Below are 11,191 nucleotides of genomic sequence, written 5' to 3' on the forward strand. Positions count from 1 at the left end.
GTATCCCATGTATCATTTGCAAATGTTAGATTCCTGTTGCCTCAAATGTCCAAGTACGATCCTCAATACATCAATCCGATGTATCATTTGCAATTATGATCCTCAATACATCAATCAGGATTAAATTAAAACAGGAGAATTCCGAGACTCAATTGGTTCAATCCTCTTGTTAGCTTAATGAACACATCAATTCTGACATTTTGACTGTTTCTAAATCAAAGGTTTCAAAAAGACGAGAAACGGATAGTATAACAATACAGCTGCCCTATATCGAGAAACTACTTGGTGATTACCAAGTTCACAACAATTACAACTAGTCTCAACTTTGACAAACCAAATTGATATTCGCTATTGAGCTAGTAACCATAGTGTTGGCCATAGACTGAGCCATAGCCGCCAGTATGGCCTTGGTGACCTTGGTTGGATGGGGGAGATGCATACACAGAACCATGAGCTGGATATGAATTATAACCCTGATCCACAGGGGCAGTAGCTTGTGGCTGTTGTGGTGCTCCAGCCTCGACCATGAAATTCTGCAATCAAGCAAACCACGCATCATCAAATCTCTGGAGTATCAAACTTGACAGAAGTTTTGGCTACAGATCTGTTCTTTCTTTCTTTGTTTTTTCTTAATGCAGAAAAACTGTATAAGCATGTATGAAGGCATTCTACCAAACTCTTGATGCACTAAATGGTGTAATTCCTCCCACCATAAAACATATACAAACAGAATACCCACCCCCCCCATAGAATGTGTGCACTAATGACCTCCCAGAAATCTAATAAGCTAGAAAGAATGAATAAGATAAAAGATCAAATCACAGGATAAGAAGCATTGCCTGTATCAGTTGCTCTGCTGCTTGGACTTGGGAAGCACTTCCACTTATTTCAACAGTCATCTCCCCAGGCACACCCCTCGTCTCTTGTATTGTAACAGTTGCCCCACTAGCCCGACGAATATAGCTTATACTTGCACCAGCTGTGCCAATAACAGCATCAGCATATGACAATGGAATTTGCATTTGATGTGTGAGCTGCAAAACACAAAAATCATTACTACATATTTGGACTGCAAGAAAGAACTAATACTAACTCCTCCGTCTTCATTCTGCACGCCAACAACCCAACAACCTAATATTTGCTTTTTGATATAATTTGAACTAGGTCAGGGTTCATCTAAGCATGAGTGAGGTCCTAATACAAAGCAACATTTAAAGAGACCTCAAAAGATCATGTCACAGGACCTGGAAACACATGCTCAAGATAATAGTTTTTCAATATGCAACCAGAACACAACATGCCTGACCAGTTATTACAATAATTTTGTTCCATTTTAATACTGAATAAATTTTAAATAAAAATAAAAAAAGTCAAAGAAACAACCTGTGAGACCATTGATGGTGCTGATTGAGCATTTGATGATGTATGAACACCCATAGGAGCTTCTCGTCCATAAGCTGATATGCCATGATGCGGCTGTTTCTCCATAGGCGGGGGCAAGTCAGCTGGTGGATAGTAGTTGTCAAACTGCTGCCGAGAAGATGGTATGTACTGGGGATTAGGTGGCCCATATCCAGGACCCCCACCAGCATTGTGTGGAATACTTTGAGGTGGACCCCATGATTGATGAGGGGGAATGTGCTCCATGGGAGGATTTGCCTGCATCTGCAGAAAATATTATGATCATCCCATGCTTCATCCAATATCGAAAGCTGGTTTAAATGAAGGTGAAGAAAATATATATCATGGACGAAAATGACTTACATGCATTTCAAATACTGGAATTATACTGCGGTCAACTAAAAACTTCCTGAGGTGAGATGCTATTAGTTCAATTCCTTTGTGGACACCAACTGGCTCGCCCACTACTTCAACAACTCTGTCATCTGAAAGAGCAAAAACCGGTAGGTCCTCTGCATTTAAGAAAAACAAAGATGAACAAATTAATCAGTATCTTTTAACTATGTTGTGTATCTTCCAATCAGTCTACTAACTATGTTGAGTATATTCTAATAGGTAATATCCATATATACAACTTACAACTATAGATATAGAGCAAAGGACATTGAATAGCAATATGTGTGCTCCAGGATTCTAATACAGCCTCTACAAATCTAATCTTATATTCCTTGGGTGAAATTAAGGCTCAGATGTTTAGCAATACTGAATGAATCATGACTGCCAAGTGCCAAAAGATCAGCAACTATATCAAACAAGAGGTGCAACTAGGTAATCCAATGATGACTTCCTCAGAACTCAGCTCATCTATATGTATATTTTGAAGCATTTACTAAGGCTATAAAATTTAAGAAATTCAGATATAATGAAGCTCACCTGATCCAAGAACTCTAACTATACAGTTAGATGCCTCTTGAATGGATTTAACAGTTCCTCCCTGTTTTCCAATCAAGCTACCAGCCTGTGAGGCTGGAACCAGCATCCTTGTCGAAACTTTACCACCCATGCCTGGGGGAGCTTGAGAAGAATCAGCATCCAAACCATCAACAATGCGTGCATGAACTCTCAAAAGGCCATCAATTGCAGGAGGGAGGGAAGAATCAGGCTCCTCCTTGCCGGAAACCATTACCTAGTTACAGAAATACACCATTAGCATATAAGAAATATTGGATTTTACTAAGTCCACAATGCTGATATAAAACAAGAGAAGAAATTGTGTGCTACTCTTTTCTTGAAAATGCCAAGTTATCAAATCTTTGTCCCAAAACGAGAACCAAATTAAAATCCAAGTTGCAGCTAGATCATATGATGTTGTACCCAAAGCTACACACCAAACTGCATAACTAAGAACGATCTTCCACCTTCCAACCAAATGAAAGTCAACCTAGTAGTTTTATGTTGTACTCATGTACTGATATTTATCAACTCATTGTGGTTATAAACTGATTAGTTATCTTCCCCATATGTATGACAATTTCATAACCCTCTTAAGATTTAAAAGTGGTCTTCAAAGGATTATTGTTTTCTTTTTCTTCTTTTTTTACTTTTCTTTATGATGGTGTACACCATCTGCGGCAAGACATCAACCATCTAGGTTCTGAAGTTACCAGAAATAGTGGAGAGCTTCGTGGTACAATTGTTCGAATAGTGTATGGGTTTATTCAGATAAACTTTTCAGCACATTGTAATGCTCGACGCTGATCCCTGCAATCTGGACCTTTGGTTCTTCAAGTTTGGGATCTTATTGATGATTGAGTCGTTGCCTTAAATTTTGCACGGAAAACCTGCACACATTCATTGTTGTTACTACAATAAATGCAACTGTATTCATATTTTGGGTATTCCTGTTATGTTTCTTTCTTTGTCTTCTTTCGATTAAACATTTTTAGAAAATAACTTCTAGAGTTAAAGATTTATGGCCTCACCACAGCCGTTACTTACCTTACATTGTTTTATAATTCTAACAGATTTTTTTTTTTCCAGACTCTTAAAAACAGCAGTGCTGGAATGGATGCTTATATAACAAATTTTTTATGTTTTAACAAAATCTTGTCACCCAAGAACTCTTACAAAGGTAGACATTCCAATGAAAAAAAACTAGAACTTAGGAAGAAACAGAGATCATACTCCCTGTCAGGCTAAACCAGAATTTTCAACACAAGATGGACGATACCTAGATTGTTGGTTAGCATATGTATTATTCCCCATACCTCTTTCCCATATTCTACATGAAAGTTATTATATTTTTTTTCTCTTTGGACAAACTCAATATAAACTAATAGCTTTTATATTTTACAAGGTGATATGCACCATTGATATAACAAAATTTCTAAAACTAACTTTGGTGATCAAATTTCAAAATCAACAGAGTTATAGTCAAAATATTTCATCGATCTTTCCCCCCAGTCATTTCAGATATGTGACATTGTGACCATATGACTAACAAAACTGGTTCCACTCTGTAATAAAGGTCAAAGCGAGTAAGAAGTTGATAATTGCTAAGCAATTTCAACATTAACCAAACATTCATAAGCCACTAAGGAAGTTTTCCCTCAACATCTTTGCAAGTCATATTGGCATAAAACTTGGACCATGTGAACTGTAACATATAGTCAAAGAGATATGGCAATATAGAGAATGACGTATATCAATTGATAAAAAGCAAGAAGAACTAAAAGATAGAAAGTAGCTACAAGTTCTGCATTACTACATTACATTCACACAGACGTTAAAGTAGAAACTTACAGCTCTTTCAGTTGTTCCTGGAGGACCATCAAGGATTTTAATGCGAGCTCGCGTCTCCTCCACTATTTTTTTAATGAACTCCCCTTTGCGTCCAATTATACTACCCACCTTCTGAGCAGGAACCAACATCCGGAAAACACTCTCACCAGGCCATCCAGGCCACTTCTTCTCACCTTCAACACCCCCAGTATCTTCATGACGCTCTTGGTCATGTTCAGGTAGTAACTCCTCCTCTTGTAATTGTCCTTGTAGCTGCCCAACCGGCTCAACCTGTCCCTCTGCCTCAGCCTGTGCCTCAAGTATGGCTTGAGCCTCTGCTGCCATTGCATGAGCCTGTGCCATGGCCCGAGCGTCTGCTTCCATTTCTTGAGCCACTGCTGCCATTGCCTGAGCGTCTGCGATAACTTGTGCCTCTCCTGTCATTGCCTGAGCCTCCGCCATGGCTAGCGCCTCAGCCTCAGCCTCGGCCTCTGCATTCTCAGTCTCAGGCTGAGTCACAACCTCAGACTCGGGTACGTGATCCCCATCATGTACACCAAAGCTTGGATTTTCATCAGCCATAAAAAGATGTCTGCATTACGAAACATAAACCAAGATAAATTAATCAAAATTTCCTACACAGCCGCAAAGAACCGACCAACATACAATCACAAAAATCCTATCTTTCTACTTAGCACTAAATTCCCAAAACAAAAAGAACCAGTCTTGAAGAAAACCACAACATGGGCACCCAGAAAACTACTATAATCAAAGAACCCACTAAAGAAAAACACATTAGAAAACAAGTTTCACAGTATTACAGCCACAACCATCAAAAAAATTGAAAGAATGAATAAGAACTAATACAATAAAAAAATAAATTAAAAACGAATTAACCTTCTATCAAATACAAAACGAACCCAGAATCCCAAAACAAAGAGAACCCAATAACGAAACTTCATTAAATTCACAGAAACAAATCAAAACCAATACTTGAGCAAATCCATAGAGATATAAATTCAAGCGAAACTATAAATATGATTACATGGGTATTGAAGAGAACCACCAGTAGTAGAGTGGAGCTGGTTAATCTGAAGTGAAGAAGCGAATCGAGGAAGAGAAGGATGGTGGGTTAGATTAGGGTTTCGAAAGGGTTTAGAGAGAGATAGAATGATTTCGCTTTTGGTTTTTGTGGTTCTAGATTCTGAGGTATTAGGATTTAAATCGTGCACGCACTCCTTTCTTTATTATTATTTTCTGCGGTAACTTTTTTTTTTTTAAGAGCAAACAAAAAAATCATTTACTATGCATAGTAAACAAAGAAAAAAGTTACTGTGCATAGTAATTTTTTATGTAAATTACTAGAATCAAGCTTGCTTATGATAATCAAATTGTGGCTCAGAATCCTGAATTAGAAGATGAGAATTTGCCGGCGTGAAGACTTCATCGGGCCGAACTAAATGAAAATTACGTTATATAATCGCTACCGTGTCTGAAATCGTAAGAGAGTAAAAGAGGGTGTTGATGAACTATTTAGGATTGGGAGTTTCTTTCTTAGGACTTACCTAAGAAACAAAGTGGTCCACTCGAAATTAGGGAATATGCCGAAGGATCGATTGATGATAGGCTTTTGGGGTGTTTTCATCTTTTTCAAAATGTGGGTGATGAGTTCGAAAATATGTTGCTTCAAGTACTAATGTTTAGATGGTAACTTTTTTGGAAAGCCATTGAGACAATGATAGAGACCATCTTTTCCTTTGGAACGATACTAAAGCCTAAAAAAAAAAAAAAAAAGTAAGAACCAAGCCACAACAAAAAAGAGTTGAGAACGTAAGAGAAGGCTGGAGAAAAACAAAAGGGGTGCGTCCAAGTAAGCTTTTGCAAAACAGAAAACAAAAATGGAAAATTATGATGCGTACTTTTTGCAAAACAAGCAAGATGGCAAGATCTATGCCTCAAGGACTATGGCAAAATGACCAAATTAGGCCTTTGGTAAGGAGTACAATTTCAAACGGATGAACAAATAGTTGGAAACAATTTTAGTTAAGGTGATACCTAAAGATCAAGAGACAAACCAATTAATTTCAAGGCTAGAACTCATCAGAAACACATGACCAATCCAGTTTAGCTTTCTGCATTGCTACTTATTGGCGCTATCGTTGTTAACGTTGCTTAATTTACATACTGTTTCAACTGTCTCATGATTTCTTTTTTCTCAATCTGAATTGCATGAGCTTCAAAACGTAATTGTGCAGAAGTAAAAAAAAATGCAGAATCTGTAGACTCTACGAAATCTAGCAATGAGACAAGAAGGTATACTATCGAAGTCTGGCTCTCGACTCTTTTGCATTCAAAGCCAAAATGGTTGCATCGCATGTCTGATGCGATAGCTATATATCCAACATTTAGAGCGCTTCATAACTGGTAAATGAGAGGAACTCAAAACATAGGCCCTGACTACCGCTAAGTAACACAATGATAACAACCAACAAGCAAAACAAGCATTTGTTCTTGTTCTTGCCAGATCTGGATGAACCTTTTAAATGGTTCAAGTTGATTAACATGACACGGATACTACAAACCTCATCACTCTATTCATAACTACAAATCTAATGGTGACAGCACATCTGATATGGAAAAGAAAAACCAGCATATTAATATGAATAATAGGGTGGGCGCGGTGCGGTTCGGTTCGGTTTGAGACCCAAACCGCAACCAAACCGCTTTTTTCGGTTGGCCTATATATCAAACCGCAACCGCATTACAAAAGGGCTGAACCGATTATTTCGGTTACACTATTTTTCGGTGCGGTGTGGGTCGGTTTCGGTTTGGAGCAATTTATTAATTTCAACTAGAAAGAGAGGGCCAAAATCAGGCTTATTTTTACCTAACAATTTCAATAAGGCATAAATAAATTTTGAATGCATTTACAGTCCACACAAATCGCCAAATGTCACCCAAATATCAAGCAACTTGCAGAAAGACCATAGCAACTTATTACACACACACACACACACACATATATATATATATATATCGATGATTAAGCAAACATAACAACTTATTACAAACTGAAAACCTAATCAAAAATGGATTTCTTATATATTGAAAACCAACATTTCCATCAATAGAGAAATAATAAATAAATAAAATGTAATTAAAATAAATTCAGTATGGATCGGTTTAAATCGGGCAGTTTATGACCCGAAACCGCAACTGAACCGCTTTTATACGGTTCGGTGCGGTGTGATCATTAAACGACACCGTTTTAGTTCGGTGCGGTTACCGAACCGTTTTTTTGGTGCAGTTCGGGTCGGTAACCGCATTTTAGGTACAAAATGCCCACCCAATATGTATTCAATGTTATCCAACTATTTGAATGCAAGACGGCTTAGAGTCCAACGTAATCAAGGAACAAGACATCTAATTTCAACAGAATAGACGTGGGGCTGAAATGAGAGATGAAAAAAAACAAAGTAATCCTGGTTCAAATTATATCACAAAAAAGAGCTAACCTTCCTGCACTGAATATAGATCTATTATCATCTTAGACATAACCAAATGGGGAACAACATTGATTTTAACTAGAGAGACAAAAGAAAAATATATGAAAAATCAGAAAACTAAAACATGATCCATACTCATCCTTTGATCTAAACACAAAAATTTGCTAATCTGAGCCAAAGAGTGAGATTTAATCGTACCTAATGACCTCGTCCATTGACATTTTGTTTAGATCTTTAGAGGAACTCATCCAGTGATTAAAGGAGAAGCTTTTGATAGAAAATTTCCAAACAGTAATTTTAGTCAATTTGCACTAAGAACACAGAATGCTAATTGCCTCTGAATTCTTCAATTGACAGAATGCCGGATAGAAACAATTTAATGACTTTAACTGCAATTTATCTTTCCCATTTTCAGTTCTTAACATATATGACAGTAGAAAACGACAGACATTATTTATGAGTGAGTTTCTGGATAGTATGCATGTACCTTATCCTAGTAAAGAACCTACCAAAATGCGAATCATTGTACAGGCCAGCACCCGGTTTTCAAGGCCGCCTCAAAGTTTAATGCATTCCGGTGTTAATTTTGTGCTTATGTCTAAAACTGCATCATTTTACATGTCTATTTGGTTTTGGCTGTAAGTAAGAACACATACAGCACTAAGAAATACCACTATATATAATATTTCTGAAGCAGCTAGTAAGCAAGTTCCAACGTCTAAACATAGAAGATTGCAGATAATCAACACTTCTTAGAATCGACATCACCTCATATGGTAAGAGATATCTAACACCAAACATCACAACCAGCTAAAACTAACACTAAATTTACAGTACCAACTTCTATAGGTACAAACCCTCTACCTAGGCAAACCTCCCTGATTCATTAACCCCTATAGACAAGCTAGATGCACTCTATATGAGATTGTATCTAATACATGAAGATCAGAATGAAAACATTAATCTGTAGAGCAATGTTCCTAAACCTCAACAAATTTTTTTAATGAAAACTTAATCATTCTATAGCTGCTTTAACTCACAAATCAAGCAATCAGATCTAAGAATAGGGTGGCACAATTTCTTACTAATAATTGGCCATTCAATTATCAACATTATGTGCTGTAAGATGAAAAATTACAAATCCCAAAGGTAACAGTATGATAACAGATAACAGAGAAGATCTTTACAATTCTCTGTGAAATGACGAAACTAGAGAGTAGCATACCACTGCAACCCCTCTGCACTGCCACATCATTTATGATAATTGTTTTCTATACTATCTTTACTATTCCGTACTAGCAACTGCAAAAGAATCAGCTACCTATTAACCTACTTATCTCAGTTCCAGCATGAAATCATGTGAATATAAACTACAACAATGAACCATAGAGGGAGTTACGGTTTTGTTGTCATTTCTTGCCCTCAGCAGCTGGCTCCTGAGCAGCTTGAGCAGCTGCGGCAGCACTCATTATAGAGTCAAACTTTTCAGACTTCCCCAGCACAATCTCAATCTGAAAACCAAAAGAAATGGAGATATCAGGAGTCAAATGGAATATATATTCAATGTTCGATCCACCTTCACTTAAAAAACATACCTTAGCCTTCTGCACCAGACGACCCTTGTTGTCATCCCTCATGCCAACTGTAGATGTAGACACCTCTGTTCAATACCAAAATGAAGACAACCAAATCAGATACCTCCATGATCTCATTCCATTCTTTTGGAAATAGGAAGACAAATGTCTTACTCTTTTCAATAGCCAGTCCATTGTTCTTCAAAATCTCAGCAATAGTGACAACAGTAGTGATTGCTGTTGAAAAACAAGTACAGGATATAAGCAAGACTGCCAGCTTTCAAGCAACAAAAATGAAAATCATCCTCATCACACTAGCAATTCACCAAATCCAATTTCAAAAAATTAGACTAATAATGTTGAGTTACAAAACATTCTCTTTTTTTCCTGCAACATTTCTTAGCAAAAAAATAAATACATAAATAAATGATTCCGAAAATGTACCCATTCCCAATGCAGAGAGCTCAACCTCATTGTGTTGCTCTATATACCTCTGCATCAAAGGAAAAACTACGTAAAGACGAAATGTAGATCCAGAAAACATGGACTATAAGCAAACATTCCCATCTTGAATCTACTAAAATCATCCAATAACAAATCAAGAAAACGGCAAACAAATATTTTGTCTGTTTCGTTCTTTTGCTTCAAAAAGGCCTTAAAAGCATAACATACATCCATCTTTTTTCAGTTTTTCCAAAATCTGACTTGTACATTTCTCATCAGGAACCTATGGGCATAAACCAAACTCATAAAGCTCTGAAATATTTATTAATTAACTTTGGTAAAAGTGTAAGTTCATCATCATGTAACCCAGCATTTGATTCCATATAATCAAACACTCAAGATTTGTTAATCCAAACAAAATGAGAAAATGCATGACCTAATCCAAAACAAATTATGTTCCATGCCAATCCGAAACGCAAAGGTGACTACATTAATTAATTTCTTCATATTCCCACAACTTATTTACACAAAAGATGAAACATTGATTCACTACATACCTTAGCAAGATTGACGTAGAAGAAGAGCGGCTTCTTGGTATTGGAAACTTGAATTCTGTTCTTCTTCTGCTGCTCTCCTATGGCCTGGGTCTGGCTCTGAGTCTGGGTCTGGACCTGGGCCTGGGGCTGAGCCTGAGCCTGGGCCTGCGGTGGTGGTACGGCTGCAACCCTCGCTACCTGCACCGACGCCATTCTCTCTTCTCTTAACCACGATCAGTCTCTGAATTTTGATCGGGAATTCGGTTACGGGTGAAAGGTTTATAATGGCGGGAGTATTGGCGGAAGACCCTATAGGGAGAGGACGCGTGCTGGTTTACGATTGGTGAGTGGACCGAGTCACTCTACTGGGGCAGTTTGGATCCGAAGTCGCAGGTGCCGGGGTGCATTGCTAAATTACATTGTTTTCTTTAGACAAAAAAAGGATCACGTACTCCGGCACTAAATTTGATTCCAGAGGTTGGAATGGTTTTGTGAAGATTAGAAGTAAGTTGTTCGTGATCTAGCAACGCCATGATTACAAAAAAAAAAAACTGCAAGATCAGAAGACCATGTTGATGATTTAGGGCGACAAAGTTTGAAGGCCGGAACTTGTCAAGAAAAGTGTCTTCTGTACTGGTCTGACCCGGCCAGTCACGCACGATCTAGAATGAAGCCGTGCATGAAAGCCAAAACAGGGCCGGTATGAAAAGCGGAGACGGGGTGAGGAAAAGAGAGAGCGAGGGAGAGGGGGAAGTTTCTCTACATTAGCTAAATATGAAATGATGCATTTTTGTATACAACCCAATACCAATTTCATGCACTAGAGAGGTGAAATGGTCATTTTTGAAAATAGGAAAACATGATTAGTTTTGAAATTTCATCTACAAATTCTTTTATATATGAAGCCAGTTTTGCAATTTGTCTTGAAGTACCCAAAAGTGGCCGAGTA

The 11,191-nt window shown here is 37.6% G+C and overlaps 2 protein-coding genes across 3 annotated transcripts; both read right to left on the minus strand.

Moving 5' to 3' along the window:
- Window positions 1–106: 106 nt before the first annotated feature.
- LOC112192727 (flowering locus K homology domain) lies at window positions 107–5,397 on the minus strand. 2 transcript variants are annotated; one of them, XM_024332584.2, is made up of 7 exons: window positions 5,228–5,397; window positions 4,204–4,774; window positions 2,335–2,587; window positions 1,765–1,913; window positions 1,384–1,665; window positions 840–1,034; window positions 107–533 (listed from the first exon to the last, which is right to left on the minus strand). In XM_024332584.2, the coding sequence occupies exons 2-7, from the start codon at window positions 4,762–4,764 to the stop codon at window positions 357–359; spliced, it is 1,617 nt and encodes a 538-aa protein (XP_024188352.1). In that variant the 5' UTR covers window positions 4,765–4,774; window positions 5,228–5,397; the 3' UTR covers window positions 107–356. The 2 variants fall into 2 exon arrangements, with proteins under 2 accessions (XP_024188352.1, XP_024188353.1); XM_024332585.2 differs by having other exon boundaries at window positions 5,249–5,393.
- A 3,347-nt stretch (window positions 5,398–8,744) lies between these two features.
- LOC112192492 (uncharacterized protein At2g34160) lies at window positions 8,745–10,505 on the minus strand. The gene is made up of 5 exons (XM_024332245.2): window positions 10,264–10,505; window positions 9,707–9,755; window positions 9,437–9,499; window positions 9,284–9,348; window positions 8,745–9,199 (listed from the first exon to the last, which is right to left on the minus strand). The coding sequence occupies exons 1-5, from the start codon at window positions 10,453–10,455 to the stop codon at window positions 9,098–9,100; spliced, it is 471 nt and encodes a 156-aa protein (XP_024188013.1). The 5' UTR covers window positions 10,456–10,505; the 3' UTR covers window positions 8,745–9,097.
- Window positions 10,506–11,191: the final 686 nt, after the last annotated feature.

This window comes from Rosa chinensis, chromosome 3, assembly GCF_002994745.2.
Source record: "Rosa chinensis cultivar Old Blush chromosome 3, RchiOBHm-V2, whole genome shotgun sequence".
NCBI classification, from domain to species: Eukaryota; Viridiplantae; Streptophyta; class Magnoliopsida; order Rosales; family Rosaceae; genus Rosa; species Rosa chinensis.

Coding starts and splice junctions, on each gene's coding strand:
- LOC112192492 (XM_024332245.2), bottom strand. CDS start 10,455: ATGGCGTCGGTGCAGGTAGCGAGGGTTGCAGCCGTACCACCACCGCAG. Junction 9,756..10,263: donor TCTACGTCAATCTTGCTAAG/GTATGTAGTGAA, acceptor CCTTTGATGCAG/AGGTATATAGAGCAACACAA. Junction 9,500..9,706: donor GCTCTCTGCATTGGGAATGG/GTACATTTTCGG, acceptor GTTTTTCAACAG/CAATCACTACTGTTGTCACT.
- LOC112192727 (XM_024332584.2), bottom strand. CDS start 4,764: ATGGCTGATGAAAATCCAAGCTTTGGTGTACATGATGGGGATCACGTA. Junction 2,588..4,203: donor CAGGAACAACTGAAAGAGCT/GTAAGTTTCTAC, acceptor TTCTGTAACTAG/GTAATGGTTTCCGGCAAGGA. Junction 534..839: donor CAGCAGAGCAACTGATACAG/GCAATGCTTCTT, acceptor GCTTGATTGCAG/AATTTCATGGTCGAGGCTGG.